We start from the raw sequence: 17,050 nt of genomic DNA, 5'->3' as shown, positions 1-17,050 counted from the left end.
AGTCTATCAGGTTCAACCTAGGAAAGCCCTACTGTGTTAATCCAGGGGAAGGCAAAAACCCCTATGAGGCAGATGACAATTGCCCCATCACAGGGAGAAAATTCCTTCCTGACTCCAATGACAATCTGTACATATTAGCAAATTTATTTACACTTACCTGCCAAGGAAGAAGGCAATGTAAAATATGGAGCTATTTAAGTTGACAAATTGGAAGAGAAACATTTTCAAAGCGAAACTATTTTCCCACTCAGATTCCGTTCTTGGATGCTCTGGAAAGTGAACACAAGACTACATTGTTGAAAAAAATATTGCATTGCAGTTCTTGTCTGCCTCAGGCACATTCCTTGATATATCCTCTTAGTTCCAGACCTTTGCTTGGTTTCTTTATATACATTAATGTAGATTCCTCATAGCTTTTTCAACGTGAGAAGGATATAATGAAGTATTTTTCATTAGATGTATTAATTAATTTGGAAGACCATTAGAAGTTCAGTAAGACCTTAGAAGTTGAATTTATGTATCTTCTCTCAAAAGACTCTTTAAAGAAAGTCCCAAAGGGCATTATCCCATGTTCAATAGTCTAGACAGAGGAATAGCTAGAAGCCTTTTGGCCCCCATAAAAAAATCATCTGTACTATTGCTAAACTCTGGGCTTGATGTGTCTTTGTCTGTGTTCACATGTTATAGGATTATAAAATGTAGTTTTCATTTGCATAGTTAGGTCTATCTACAATTCATATAACGGTATGCAACTACACTTAAATGACATCACATGCACAATTGCATATCTTTATATTTATATAACTATTTTCTTATGTAGAACAATTGCCACTTCGGCAACCATAACATCTTTGGAAACTTAGGGTGAATATCCAGATGGACTGAAAAACAAAAGAAAAAACTAGACAGCAATGGGACTACTTCAAAGGCAAGTTTGAATTACTACTTTAATACCGCTTACTGTACATTGAAAAAATGCAAACAATTTACAGATTTTTGGATGATATTGTTTCTCCTTGTAGAGACCCAGCTGGTGTAGGGAGTCTTGCAAGTGATGTTTCCTGGTAAAAGTAGTTCTCCTAAAGGAGGCAAACTATAGCTATAGCGCTAACTACGGACAGCTAGTCAATGTTCGATATAAAGTAAAGTCTTGAGATATGGCTAGGGCTTTTAGCCAAACCAGAGACACTCATCTATAGACAGTGCTGATTCTACATTTTTGTTTCTTATTAGTACAGAGTAGAGTTTTGGTGGGCTGGGAAAGACTCCTTTGAAGCAGTTCTTGGAAGGTACTTTTCCTTATTGGCATCTAACCCAGATCAAACAGTAACTTTTTAACAGATTCTTTTAAGGCGTCTGTCCCAGCCATCATGAACCATGTTATGCACTGATAAGGAGCAAACATTATGAAACTTTCCACAGACGGGTGTCCATGGTTTGCTTAAAATTCCAAGTGATATCTTGAAGTTCTAATTTGGGTCAATTGATTCTAATTTACAGGGTCACTATCTATAAGCTGCAAAAGAGAGACAGTACGTTTTCTATTCTGTGAAGAAGAGTAGTATGTTGTTGGAAAAGTCTAGACTAACACGCGAGAAAAGGATTTAAGATGGGAATACATGTAACATGATTAAAGGCCATCACTGGTGGCATGTCAGATAGCTCATACTAACAATCTGACTGGTATGACAAGGAACAGGGTTAATAAAAAAAAAAGTCTCCTGTGTAAAGGGCTACATAATAACTCAAATATCTAGTAGCACCTTGCACACAGTTTCAGCCCAACACAGACAAAAAAGCCTAAGCATTATCATTTTTTTGACAGTAGGTCATTAAATTGTAAATATGTCAAATGTTTAATTTATACAGCAATAAAAAAAACTACAGTATGTATGGGAAACGATTGATCTTCTTTTGCATATTTATTGCTCTGGGTTGTAGCTATACACAGAGAACTTACCTAAGTTGGTAAGAAGATATGCAACTTTCTCATAAACCTGGAATAAAAAATAAATATAAAAATATTATGCAAAATAGTATCTCACTGGGACCTGATAGAAGTTTATGATATGACTTATCTGCGAATACAGTATGCATCACGGATAACATGTAGTCCCCAGGCCAGTATCTGTTGCTAAGGTTCCAATTGATGAACATGTTATTTTTTTTTTATCTTGTAAGGCCACGTTCCTACATGTGTCACTGCATGTGGCTGAAATAATTCCTCTACGTGGTCACCAATAGTCATGTGATGTTGCCAATAATCCTGAATGTTCAGGATGAGGATTTCCACTTAAAGAAAAAGTTTAGGCAAAATTTATTTTTTAATATGTTATTACATAAAGAAAGTTAGACAAATTTCTAATATACACTAATTATGGGAAATGCACAAAAAATGCTATTTCCCTCAATTTATTATATCAGACAGGCTTCAATTCTAAAAAAAAAAATGTGACGTCACAAATCGAAGCAGGGCTGGGTGTAAAGTGTACAGCAGGGGGAGCAGTGTATGGAGAAATTACATAGTAAGAGTAACTATATCACAAGTGCCAATAGCCCCATCCGCGGCACATAGGACGGGGCTGCTGGCACTTGTGGTGCGGCTGCCCTTCTCCCCCCCAACACGACAGTAGACCCCAGACCAACCACCCGCCCCCCCAAAAAACCTAAAAAAAAACCCCATCAGAAGCACCAGCAGCCCCGTCCACGGCGCATAGAATGGGGCTGCTGGCACTTGTAGTGCGGCTGCTCCTGCCCTCCCCCCAACGACAGCAGATCTCAGACCAGCACCCCCCTAAGGACCCCATAGCTCACCCCCAAACACCCCCTTCCACCGGATGCCCCCCAAACCGCACGGACAGGAGGTGCATAACCTCCTGTGATGCGGCATCTCCTCACTCTCTTTCTTCTCCAGCTGCAGTACGAGAGAGGAGAGAGAGTGGGAAGGCACTGCATGACAGGAGGTTATGCCCCTCCTCTCCGTGCAGTTTGGGGGGCAACCGGGGGAAGTAGGTGTGTGGGGGTAAGCTATGGGGTCCTTAGGGGGTGCGCTGCTCTGGGGTCCGCTGTCGTGCGCATGTGGGGGGGGGGCTGCTGGCACTTGTAGTGCGGCTGCCCCCACCCTCTCCCCCCCACATCAGCAGACCCCAGACCAGTGACCCCCCAGCTCACCCCAGCACACCCCCTTCCCCCGGGTGTCCCCCGAACCACACGGAGAGGAGGTGCATAACCTCCTGTCATGCGGCATCTCCCCGCTCTCTCTTTCCTCTCCCGTACTGCAGCGGGATAAGAGAGAGAGAGCAGGGAGACGCCGCATCGCAGGAGGTTATGCACCTACTCTCTGTGCAGTTCAGGGGCACCTGATGGAAGGAGGTGTTTGGGGGGAGCTATGGGGTCCTTAGGGGGGGTGCTGGTCTGGGGTCTGCTTTCGTGGGGCGAGGGTGGAGCAGCCGCACTTCAAGTGCCAGCAGCCCCGTCCTATGTGCTGTGGACGGGGCTGCTGGCACTTCTGATGGGGATAGTTTGGGGTTTTTGGGGGGTGGATGGCTGGTCTGGGTCTAATGTCACGGGGGCAGCCGCAGCTAAACTACAAGTGCCAGCAGCCCATTCCTATGCACTATGGGCGGGGCTGCTGGCACTTGTGATACGGCTAGTTTGGGGGTCTTTAGGGGGTGGGGTTGTTCACTGGGGGCTGCTGGCAAGGGGGGGGGGGGCAGCCGCACCACAAGTGCATGTCCTTACTATGTACTATGTACATGTTCTTACTTTGTAATTTCTCCATACACTGCTCCCCCTGCTGGACGCTTCATAGGAATTACACCCAGCCCTGCTTTGATTCGTGACGTCACTTTTTTTTTTTTTTTTTGTAGAATTGAAGCCTGTCTGATCTACTAAATTGAGGGATATGGCACTTTATGTGCATTTCCCATAATTAGTGTATATTAGAAAATTGTCTGACTTTCCTTATGTAATAACATATTAAAAAATACATTTTGCTCGGTGTTGTCCGATAACACATTTGCAGCACACCCTAGTTTTTAACTTTGGTTTCATTATCTCTTCAATTAGACTACCCCTACACTACACCATATATTTAATAGCATTCTTTATAACCACAATTTAGTGTGGCTTGCAATCATCAAGAGTTTAGGGACCACTAGTGTAGATGAACATTTTATAGCCATGGCAGCTACAACGTGTCATCCCTGGGCCCTTAATGTTTCCAACTGGTCCTTGGAAGCAGATCACTGTTGTAGATATCACACTGTATTTTATGGCCATGACAGCTGCTTTCCAATTACCACTGATGACATCACCACTTACACTCATTAAATGAAGCAATATACAGTAATTAAATTAGTAGCTACATTGGAATAAGTAAATTAGTTTTTTTCACATTATATTAGGTCTAATATTTGATAAAGCAATAGGCTCACTGATGCCTAAAGCACAAATATTTTCCTTAATGGGACATATATTCAACTGATTCCAGTCAATTTTAGCAGCTTGGTAACAACACCAGAGAAGTCACTTCTTATCTCTGTAATAAAACAAGCTGCCCAGGAACCACATTAGCCGGTTTACAGTCAATTGCTACACTTTATAATAATGTGCACTGAACATTTAATACTGATCTGTCCAAGTCTATATAAAAACAAGCTATTTCCCAGCCTTCTGCAGCATCGAATCAAACGGAAAGCAATAATGTGTTACCGCCATAGGTTCAGTTATCAATGAATCTTACCACATTGAGGGACATGATGATCATGAAATTTATGCAGACCCCAGTGCCTGATGTTGCAAACTGCCAATACTTCTTAATGAAATGCCAGTTTAAGGATGCAAACTGTTCCATGGCCACCAGTCGGTATACAACCACAGCAAAGACTGCGGTTAGCACTAGAGAAATCTGAAAGGAAATATATGAAAATAAGAATGTGTTCCACAGCATAGATATGTCCTCTTGGTATCTGTGGGGTAAACAACCATTAGATAAACAGGCAAATAATAAACCATTTCCTATCAATAACTTACACTTTTGTCTTTGTTATTATGAAATGATTACAAAAATTATCTAAAAATTAGAGAAGAGAGAATCACTCGGAAATTTGTTTTGTAAAGTTTGCGAATTTCCATGCAAACAATTTTTTTTATTAAAACAGGCAAGCTATGGTAGCTACAACAGTTGGACTATTACAGAGCAGCAATTTTTTTCAACAGCTGACAGTGTCAAAATTGGAAAATGTAAATGAAAAAAAAAAAAAAAAATGTCAATCAGCCGTCCAATCATTTAATTTCCACCATGGACAGTAGTGGACGTTGGTATATCAGTGGCGTAATATTAATTTTCTCCCAGGACAGCAGTGGACATTGGTAAATGAGCACCCAGTGAGGTTTAAAGATGGACACTGTGTTCACTGTGACTTCCTATAATGCACACCCAGCACCCAGTGACTTGGTATAATAAACAACAGTCACCCAGTTACTTGATAAACTGAACAATGGCTTCACTGCTCCCACAGAAAACCACCCAAAATCCACCCTCCTCTCCTCTCTGTCCCTATCTCTCTGTATTTCTCTCCCTACTCTAACTGCCTTCTTTCCACTATACACAGCTGACTGGCCGCCTCCAGGAAGCCAATCACCTTATATAGAGGGTGAGGGGGGAGGTGCTGACATCACAGTGGGGTTTGCAGGATAATCTTTTGCACCCACCAAAAGACAGTTCTGTAAGCTAACATGTGCAGCCAACATGTTTAGTAAATTTGCAAATAATTACAAAGTGACTTTAATGCCTGATTCACCACAAATTGGAATTCTTCAGATTCCCTTTGCTCATCTCTAATAAAAATTGTTACAAAAATGTAACAAAAAACTGCATTTTTAAGGAGAAATAAAGAACAGTAGAGATGAGCGAACCTCGAGCATGCTCGAGTCCATCCGAACCCGAACTATCGGCATTTGATTAGCGGTGGCTGCTGAACTTGGATAAAGCCCTAAGGCTATGTGGAAAACATGGATATACTCATTGGCTGTATCCATGTTTTCCAGACAACCTTAGAGCTTTATCCAAGTTCTGCAGCCCCCGCTAATCAATTACCGAAAGTTCGGGTTCGGATCGACTCAAACCCGAACCCAGTTCGCTCATCTCTAATGAACAGCTTGTTGCCATGCATTCAGTCCCAAGGTATTATTGTTACTATTTTGTTTGATTCGATTACTTTGCATCCTTATATTCCTCGGCCAATCAGTTCATAAAAAAGCCAAGAAGATTTTTTCTTTCTTTCATGATAGTAAACTGTTTCCTGGATAGCTGCAGTACACCCAGTTTCATAGACTATTGACATATTTCACTATTAAAAATTTATAAACAGTCTATGAAAGTGAATCGAATGCAGTCATTCAGGAAATAATCTTCTTGGCTGTTGGCACTGCCATTTGGCGAGCGAATACAATGTTGCAATGTAATTTACAACAAATTTGTTTACTAACAGTGACAATAATAAATTGTGACAAGATAGACGGCAACAAATTGAAAGACTAATGAATAATTATTGTTCCTGACAGTTCACATAATTTTATAACAATGTAAAATATTAGTTATATTTTATTGGCAAGCAGGATAAGGGGCTTATATTTAACTTTGGCAATTTTCAAATAATAACAGTAAATGCAAAAATTCAGTTCTTAGGATGGACAGCATACTTTCAGGTTTCCTGGCATGAGGATAGAATCAGTGATCTCCAGGGTAAAAGCTGTGTCATTGGCTTACCCACACCTACAAAAATACACTATAGTACTATATACTATGAGAATTCCACATAAATATGGCAGATGTCCCAATGGATGATTTAAGAAACACTCCCTTATTGTGTCTGGTATAGAAGTAATTATCAGCAATTTCCAGCCAAAATAAACTGGTGCATATGATTGAAAGCCGAGAACAGGGTCTTATTCATGTACATTTCTGTATTGCCCAGTAAAATAATTTGCTCCTCTGCGGAAGCACAAAATGTATCTCACAGAGTCTCCTTGGCACAGATCCTTAGGGCCCTATTCCACAGTAACGATAATCGGCCGGATCAGCCCCATTTGGCCCGATTCGCCCGATTATCGTTCGGTGAAATAGAGAGAAAGATCAGCCGATTATCGTGTCATCGACTGATCGTTCATTTAGGGCCAGACCTAAAATCATTGTTCCCCTACCGCGCATCAGTACGGTTGAATAGCGGTACGCGGCGGGCGACTGACGATTACAAGCAGCAGCAGCATACATTACCTGTCAGGTCTTCTCCGCGCTATCTTCATCCCCGGGTCCTGCACTCTCTATCTTCAGAATGGCCAGTCAGCTGATGGAGCGCTGAGCCAATCACAGGCCGGGACCGCCGCAGCCTGTGATTGGCTGAGTGTGGCCTGTCAGCTGACCGGCCATTCTGAAGATAGAGCGTGCGGGACCCGGAGATGAAGACAGCGCGGAGAAGAAGCCTGGACAGGTAATGTATGATGCTGCAAGGGCTGCAAGGACATCGGTAACGATGTCCTTGCAGCCCTCGCTCAACGATCATCGGGCCGTGGATTAGGCCCGGTAAACGAGCGGCGATCTAGCAGATCGCCGCTCGTTTACATCGTTGATCGGGCCCTCCTCGGCCCGTGGAATAGGATCCTTAGTCAGTGTTCTAAGACTCAGAGATGGAGTAAAACATTGACCTGAAGGAACACCACTTTTGCCTAAGAGGTGTGAGAACTATTTTGCATATTGTTTCTTTCCAGAATTCTAAGTGGAGCAGGAATGGCCTTAAAATTGCCGAAGGTCTTTATAATAGAATCATCATAAAGAGAATAAGTATACCTTTGACCAGAGTCTGCTTTCTTGGGGTTCTTGTACATGAGGAGCACAATTACATGAAAATAAGTCTCCACACACCATCTGAGTTTATTTGATGAGAATCAATGCCCCCTCATGTATCTCTATAGTTAACCAGCCCTGCTATAGTATGTACATAGAAAGAATAAGAAGTCTTTCTTCTGGAGGCGACTAATAGGGGATAATTTTCTCCTATGTAGGGGTGAGCTAATGAAGCATTGTCTGAAAACAAGTCTACATATACTACTTTATAATGCATATCAGATCCACATGAGATACGCTTATTTGAAGGGAATCAAGAAAAAACATTAGAGTTCCCTTCATAGGACAGTATTTCAGGAAGAAAGGAGTAGGACAGTAATGATATATTGAGATGAGCAAAACAAATCTCCCAAACCAACCATTTGTTTTGACCTTGGAAAAAAGTTTAGAACTGAACCAAAGATGGCAGATGGCAGCCGCAAATCTGGAGAAAAAAATAGTATGCTCACATGTCTGCACCCCTCCAGTGTCCTCCAGATACCAGATACCTCCAGCCCACTCAGTCAATCACTGACGGGACAGCACTGCAGCCAGTGATTGTCTGAGTGGGATGTCACTCTAGCTTCAAGAGTGACAGCCCACTCAGCCAATCACTGACTGCGGCGCTGTCCCATCAGTATGGACTGTCAAAGAATATGTTTTTCTTTTGGAGGCGACTAATTTGAGATCATTTTTGGAGAGTTAATGAAGCATTGCCTGAAAACAAGTCTATATATAGTACTTTATAAAGCATATTAGACCCATTAAATCATGAAATGACCTAATTTGAAGAGAAAAACATTAAAGCTTCCTTTCAAAGGCAGTTTGTCAGGAAGAAGAGAGAAGGACAATAGTGATGTGAAACTTCTGAGCCAAGATTTGACAAAAAGTCAAGTACCGAATCAAACTTTTTACAAAGTTTGGTATGAGTTTGCCAAGATGGCAGCCGCACATCTGAAAAAAAAAAATGGTTACTGCCAGCTAAGCATCAGTGGTTGAAGCTGGACACTGCTGTGGCTACGGATTGGCTGAATAGGGCCGTGACATTGTGTCTATGAACCTGGAACTCTGTGATGCTAGTGGTGTATAATGTAATGTATGGTCCCTTTAAGGCCCCTATTATTACAATTCTAAGACAAACCAAGGAGTCATATTACCAACTTATTGTTTACTTGCTTAGTTTTAGAAAATTCCAGACTAGATCAATGAGAGGGATAAATGACTTTTTTTTTAAAAGCCTTTTTTTCTTTTCATTCAATTTCTCTCTCTGAGATCAATTCCTTTTTTATCCTGAAAGAAATACATAGACTAAAATTCACAATGCGAACCTTATGTGAACCAGTCCTGACAGTGATTGGCCTATAAAAAAAAAAGATGGAAAAAAGAAGTATTACCATGAAGAATATTCCTGATACAGACACCATGAGACGACTAAGCTTGTCACTGAAGGGCTGGAAGGGTTCAGGTTTGCCGGTTATAGGATTCACCCGCTCCAGTTTAGAATATTTTGCTTCAAACTGTGGGCGCAACTCTTCCTGTAAAGACATGGACCAGTATTATATACACACAAGTGACCTCACATTAACCTCGATCACATATAGTATACCATACACATATAGTATGCCAAAATGTGTTGTTTATCTCAAGTAGTCTATACAAACACAACTGATGCAGAAAAACTCTATATAAAAGCATCTTTGAGTGCTTCTTTATTCTAGCTTTATAGTAATATGTAGTAAACAAAAAAAAATCATATTCTCCATAGCTTGTTTTAAAAGAGACTCTCTCAGTAGGTTTATGCTGCCCTATTTAAATGTAGCATATGCTAGTGACAGAGAAGCTGAACAAAATGATGTATCGCTTATACATTGTTCTGTGTTGCTTATTTGGAGATATCCTCCTGAATAAAAAGGACAATAACTAATCCTCTTTATTATGTGTGTGTGCTCAGTAGTCATCGATATTCATGGGCACCAGCTGCTGATTGGCAGTTATCTGTCTGTGCTGTCTATAGGCAGAAAGCTGTCAATCAGCAGCTGAAGAGTGGAGGAAGTGGTATGGAATGAAGTCAGTTCTCTGGTATATCAGGAAAAAGGCTGGACAGAAAGGCTAGGGATAGAGAAAATTATTAGCTAATCATATGTTCCTTCAAAGTTATAGAGAAGCCTCTTCAGTATGTAATGATACCGTGACTCAGCGTTGTTCCACCATACTGCTTATTGATTGCTGACCAGGAATAGTGAAAATAGGCCTCTATAGAATCCACTTCAACCCCTCAGCCACAAGCCAGGCTAACATCAACATTCTTTTTTCATAGGTTCCTGACGTGTAGCCCAGCGTGAGGCCAAAAACACAATGTGAACTTAGCCTTATAATCCAGAGCTGTATTTATAATTTTGCTAGTTACTAACGAAAAACGTATGCAAAGTGTGGTTATGCCCCTACTGAACAGTAGTCATTCACCCCAGGTTCTTGATTGATAGATGCAGCTTTGCCTACTAAATTTGGTGGAAAATTCCACCATTCCTAATATGCATCTGTGCCATACTGTACACTGGAATAATGCTCAGAAATAGTACAAAACAAATACTGTCATTTATTTACAAAGGTATTACATGTTTTATGCAGATTGAGATCTATGTGTGCATAGTGAAATAATCTAAGGTGATCATACCAGGGACAAATTGCTTCTAAGTTCCTAGAAATGAAATATTACATTGATGCAAGAGATATCCAGTGGTTTTAAAATATTTGTGTAAATCCTAACTTGTATTTGTTTTATACCTAGTTTTAGTGGCAAGATTTCTCTTTCTTTAGCTCTGCTCAAGGGAACAGAAATGGTGCATGACTACAGCTTAGCTGCACTGTCTATTTAGCCTGCAATCCACCAGCATCTCATCGGGGGTAAGGTTTCTGCTTAATCTTCATATAATTTGAAATGCAACTCTGCTTGTTCAGATTGGCTGATGTGCCCAAGCTGAATGGAACTGATTTTTATTCCAAGTGTAATGTAATTAACGCATACCTGGCATTTAAAAAAAAAAAATCATATGTCACAGGGACATGTCAACAGCTTTACTTGGTCAGCATCGAAGTGCGGGGATCCCTACTGATAATCATTAGAAGTGGCGGGAAAAGTGTGGAGAAGTAGGTGATCACACGCTTTAAGGGTAGCTTCACATGTACCGGATACGCAGCGGATTTCACGCGAGGAGTTTGCAGAAAAATCCACTGCGGATCTTGTACTGTGGAGCTGAATGGGTCCCCGTTGCGTGTATGGGACCCGGCCCCTTTAACCCCCCCGCCCGCTCGCCCGCAGCCCTGAGCATACATTACCTGCTCGGCGCAGTGGCTGTGTGTGACGCTCCCGTCTCCCGTCGCTCCCCATTAGCCAATCAGGCAGCACTGATTGGCTGATGGGGAGCAAGGGAAGCTGGGGGGGGGGGGGTTAAAGGGGCCAGGGTTCCATCCGCTGCGTGTATGGGACCCATTCAGCTTCACAGTACAGGATCCGCAGCAAACTGGCATGAAATACGCTGCAGATCCAGTACGTGTGAAGCTACCCTAGGCTATGTTCACACACAGTATTTTGCTCATTATTTTGGTCCTCATATTGCAACCAAAAAGAGGAGTGGATTGAAAACACAGATAGGCTATGTTTACACACTGTTGAAATTTGTGGCAGTATTTACCTGACCAGTTCACTTTATGGCTAGGATATATGTTGAGGCTGCAGGATGTTAGTGTGCTGCAAAGAGGAGGTGAAGTATGGGTGATTCACTATCACTGCATTTTAACAATGTGTGAACCTTGTCTAAAATAGTTTTAAATGGGAGTGTGCTACAGTACCCCGCACAACCACCAGGAGATTAACCCCTCTGTACTCTGCAGTCAGATATTTGCAGGAGCATGCACTGACATACAGAAAGGGTAAAATTATTTTTCCTACTTTTATCAGTATTTCTGAGTTTACTGTTCCTTCCAACACTGTGCTCTTTCTGATATTGCCTCATTTTAAATAAGAATGCTGCAGTTGTGCTTTACCTCTTCATCTTCCCAGTCTATGAGATCCCAATCATAGGTAAGTACAGCTCTTCTCCTTTTCCAGAACTCAAGAAAAACAGTGGCTGCAAAAGTACAAAATTCAATAAGCAGTTGCTATCCAATAAGCACATCAACGTTTCAATATCATCTTTATTGTACCGTGCATGTTAACAAACGCCTTTGATCCATCCCAGTCTTTGCGCTAACTGGTGCCAAGTATAGCAGCACAAAAGCACAATAGTACAAAAGAGAAACGGCTATCCACTTATCTACACAGCAAGTCATCTCCTTTAAAGCAACTGCATTGAATAAAATCAGACTGTTTGATATAATAATGCATGTTGTCATAATAACCCTATAAGTAAGCAATTGGCAAAGTATAAAAGTAAATGAGGGAAGATTACAAGCTGGGTATACTGGCAGCTATTCCGACTTCTCTGCCAATCAGGCAATGAAGAGACAATTAATGGTAAGAAAATTGGCAGTGCGATAAACCTTTTCTGACAGCCAGCGTCTGTCAACAAAATAAAACACGGTTATAATAGCTATGAAGTATTCAGAATTTTCTGTCTGGGTCATCCTAATATAGGAGAGTGCATTGTATGGTTGTTGCCCACCAGTACACAGACATCTATATTACACTGCCAATTATAAGTGTATAACGGTGTAATATGCAATTCTACAGTTAGGCTATGTTCACACTACGAAAGTTCCGCAGAAATCACGGCCATGATTTCTGCAGTACTTAAGTAGTGCTGCAGGCTGAGGGAATCCCAGTCGGAGTGTATGCACATACAGTAGTATACACTCCGGCCGGGATACCTAGCGGCGCCATTGAAAACTAAGATGTCAATTTTCTGCGGCCGCTTTTCAGTGAATAGCGGCTGTGGGAAATTCCCATGCCGGCGTGCACTGATGCGCCCACATCAAAACTTAGTAGCTATTTACAGTAGTTGGCTACTAACACAGTAGTTGGCTACTAACACACACCTGTGATTTATTGGGGAAGAATCGGGAGCCAAAAATAAGTGTAATGCTTATTTGCCCTATGGTGGCAGAGAATTGGACACTTGTTGTGGCATTGTAATAAGCTGGGGTCCTTACAGTCCTATTTCCTGTTATCAGCTTATTGTCAGGAACCCTTATAGAAAAAATGGATTTTCTAAAGCATAGACAATGAAAACACCATTGTCTAATATATATAGCTTTCACAAAAAACTAGACATAAAAAAACACAACTGACAATGCAAGAAACACAACTTACATACTATATACTGTATACTAAATATACTGGTCTATTGAATTCAATATGTTTTCATTCAATAAAACCATGTACATTGTGAAATTATGATAAATATAAACATACTAACATAATAATATAATAAATAACACAGTTTACATTAGTCAGGTATATTATAAAGAAATTGTAGAAAGACGTGGGAGTCATTGTCGGTTTCTTTTCTCTAGCACGCCCACATACCAGACATTGTTGACATGACATGAACGTGGCCAAAGACGTTGTCACGTAGCTTATTAGTCATGGATGACGTATGGAAAGTAACAAAATTGCTTATGGTGCAATCTGAGCAAATTACAGTATATCCTAAGGCAGACATAATATAGACAGGGCCCCATTGTAAACGTTAAAATTAGGTGTCTATTTTGAAGGCAGGTTTTGCTGTAAAGGATAGTAGGATGACCTCTTTGCTTCCCTTGTAATGCATATAAATATATATATATATATATATATATATATATATATTGTGAGAAGGTACAAGGGGTCATAGTAGATGACCGATACGTGTCACCGAGGTGCCTGGCCTCGGTGAAGTGAGCTGGTAGCTTTTGTCAGTAACCCTAGGTTACTGACACTTTTTGTTGAATAGTATGGCTGTTTGCACAGCTGATCCGGGCCGGCCTTTCACTGGAGCAGTCTTAGAGCTGGGTGGGATGACTGCTCCCACGTATTCCAGGCCGGGTTTTCTGTGGCTGGATAGAATCCAAGTAGCTCAGCAGAGCTGAGGGTGTGGTCCCAACTCTGGAGTTTGTGGGACTTGCAGTGCTGGAGTGTGTCAGCTGGGAAGCTGGTGGGTGTCTGGAAGCTGTGCCATCCCACCTTTCCACATCCTAGCGGGTGAACCCGCAACTGAAAAGGACTTGTGAGTTTGTGACGTCCACTTGGACTTTATATTCTGTTTTGCTGAAGTCAAGCCATTAGTGTTTTAGTTTGCTGTCCCTTCTATGCTGAAAATAAAAGGACTGCTGTTTGGCTAAACTGCATATTGAGAAAGACTTTTGGGGCTCCCCGGTTAAATATGGGGCCAGGACTTCAGCCCACTGATCCGGCGGCAGCTTTTCCCTGTCAGCCACCCTCTCAAACACGGTAAGGAAAGCCTCGATGTCGTCCTCTGGCGTCATCTTCTGTAGAGCTTCCCTCACAGTCCTCCTGACTTTATGTCCCTCATCCAGCATGGCTCTGGGTGGACTTTCCCGAGCACGAATGGCATCTGACAGCACAGCCATCTGCTGGATGAACAGTTTGTTAGTCTCCTGCTGGGCCTGCATTGCCTCTGTATGCGCCCTCTGTTGTTGGAGGTTGGCTTGCATTAGCTGTTTGATCACCTCCTCCATGGCTGCTGGTGTGGTCTGGCTCTGTACTGCAGCCTTGACCCAGGACATACAGAAAGTTCACAGGATTGCTGCCCGCATCCGAAACACCATATGTGGGGATGAGTTCAAATGGCAATCTAAAAGTCTTTCTCAATATGCAGTTTAGCCAAACAGCAGTCCTTTTATTTTCAGCATAGAAGGGACAGCAAACTAAAACACTAATGGCTTGACTTCAGCAAAACAGAATATAAAGTCCAAGTGGACGTCACAAACTCACAAGTCCTTTTCAGTTGCGGGTTCACCCGCTAGGATGTGGAAAGGTGGGATGGCACAGCTTCCAGACACCCACCAGCTTCCCAGCTGACACACTCCAGCACTGCAAGTCCCACAAACTCCAGAGTTGGGACCACACCCTCAGCTCTGCTGAGCTACTTGGATTCTATCCAGCCACAGAAAACCCGGCCTGGAATACGTGGGAGCAGTCATCCCACCCAGCTCTAAGACTGCTCCAGTGAAAGGCCGGCCCGGATCAACTGTGCAAACAGCCATACTATTCAACAAAAAGTGTCAGTAACCTAGGGTTACTGACAAAAGCTACCAGCTCACTTCACCGAGGCCAGGCACCTTGGTGACACGTATCGGTCATCTACTATGACCCCTTGTACCTTCTCACAATATATATATATATATTTATTTATTTGAGGAAATAAGTGGTAGGCTCTCTAAAGACAATTGACATATATAGGCTCTGGGTCTGTATCATATAGTGTATAAATTGTATATAAAATGTATATACAAATACTCTAAAAACGATTGGTAGATCTTATTAAAATATTTACTTTATGTATATAGAAATGAATTACAAAAAATGAAATAAAATATAAATAAAAGTTAAATAAAAATATAAAAACAAGTGAAATAGTAACAACAAGAATGTATATCTCTCCTTTTTGGGTATGTTTGCACAAATATATTACTATAAACATGAACATAAAAATAAACATTTTACTATACTCTCCTTAAACCTTAGGTTGAGCACACCACTTCTCTCTCTAATATATATATATATATATATATATATATATATATATATATATATATAATTGCAATTCAAATCTTATATAACTATACTCCCAGTACACAGTGTCTTGGACAGGTCACCTTGGAGAGCACGTTGTCTTCTGATAATAATGATGTGTTTCAGATAATTATGGCCTCCATTTGCCTCTCTATAATGTTCGGGTTGAGGGCTATATGTAATGGATAATTAATTTCTGTATTTGCAACCGCATCAGCTTTTAGTTTCTAGGTATATACATACTCAGAGCTCCATAGAGAAATAATTCAACTTTTATGTGAACACTCTGGCACTGACTAGATCTGTGCAGCAAAATGCTATTCCTTCTATGGCCTTCTAGCACCTTCTCTGCACTGACCTACAGTATGTGCTGATATGTTGGAGGCTGGGGTGAAGAAGCAGGGCTTGGGTCTAGAGCCAGTTAAAAGTTGACGGGCAAAAGAGAAAGAGCATGAGAGCTGCTATGGGAAGGAGGGGAGTTTCAGGGCAAGACATTCCCACAGTCTTAAAGACTTGTACGGCTCATCAAATTAAAGGGGTTGGCCACTTTATTGTAAAATTATTTATTGTAAAAAAGTAAGTGTATTCACATTACTTACTGACAGCAGCTCCCTGTGTGCCTCATAGAGCTAATATCAGGCTCACCTTCTCCAGGCTGGGCTGCCCTGCTCTGTGGTGAGTCTGTCCATAAGATGGCCGACATGGAGGAGCATGTGACCATGCCATGTGACCGCACCAAGTGTCTTTAATAGGCATAAACTGGCTCAGTGCTTGACTTTGGGGGGCAGGCATGGTCACATACTCCTCCATGCCAGCCATCTTATTGACAGACTCACCACAGAGACGAGCAATAGAAGGCAGTACGAGGTACACAGGGAGCTGCTATCAGTAAGCACAGTGAAAACACTTACTAATACTGTACACTGAATAATTTTACTATAGTGGCCAATCCCTTTAAATATTTGTTTTTTATTATTATCCAAAACCATCAGAGTGACCCTGCAGAGCCCCTTGCCCTTTATAAACAATGTCAGCATGGTCCCCCGTCCTTATAAATAGCAGCAAAATAGTAATTTCTACCACTGAATTATAACATTAAAGTGTTTTTTCATGAATAACATTTTATGTTTTATCCATAGAGCATTATTATCAATTCAGGATGTTGATATCTGCACACTACACATTTAATAATAGCTATGCTAGTTATTGCAGCTTTGTCCTAGCCAAGTGTATGGGACATGGCTGCCATACCCTGTACAACCCTTCCATTTTAGGAAGGTTCCCATACAATTGGGGGAATAAAACAGTAATAATATCACAGTAGATATAGCCATTAAAGATGTTCTTGATCTTTTTGCCAAGTTAGTTACTCGACTGAATAACTTGCCATCCTGGTATATTTAGCAGAAGACTATAAGCATTGTGGACTACAG

General features: G+C 41.4%; 1 protein-coding gene across 5 annotated transcripts in view; it reads right to left on the bottom strand.

The window, feature by feature from the left end:
- Window positions 1-17,050, bottom strand: part of ANO3 (anoctamin 3) — a 368,385-nt gene that overhangs the window by 13,924 nt on the left and 337,411 nt on the right. For all 5 annotated transcript variants that reach the window (XM_069965762.1, XM_069965764.1, XM_069965763.1 and 2 more), the window contains exons 14-18: window positions 11,930-12,012; window positions 9,280-9,420; window positions 4,745-4,909; window positions 1,961-1,997; window positions 158-269 (exon numbers count right to left, since the gene is read on the bottom strand). In XM_069965762.1, coding sequence (XP_069821863.1) covers window positions 158-269; window positions 1,961-1,997; window positions 4,745-4,909; window positions 9,280-9,420; window positions 11,930-12,012 — 538 coding nt within the window. The remainder of the gene's footprint in view (window positions 1-157; window positions 270-1,960; window positions 1,998-4,744; window positions 4,910-9,279; window positions 9,421-11,929; window positions 12,013-17,050) is intronic.

The sequence above is a fragment of the Dendropsophus ebraccatus genome, chromosome 4, assembly GCF_027789765.1.
Source record: "Dendropsophus ebraccatus isolate aDenEbr1 chromosome 4, aDenEbr1.pat, whole genome shotgun sequence".
Classification (NCBI taxonomy): Eukaryota; Metazoa; Chordata; class Amphibia; order Anura; family Hylidae; genus Dendropsophus; species Dendropsophus ebraccatus.
This window is presented reverse-complemented; position numbering and strand designations above follow the sequence as displayed.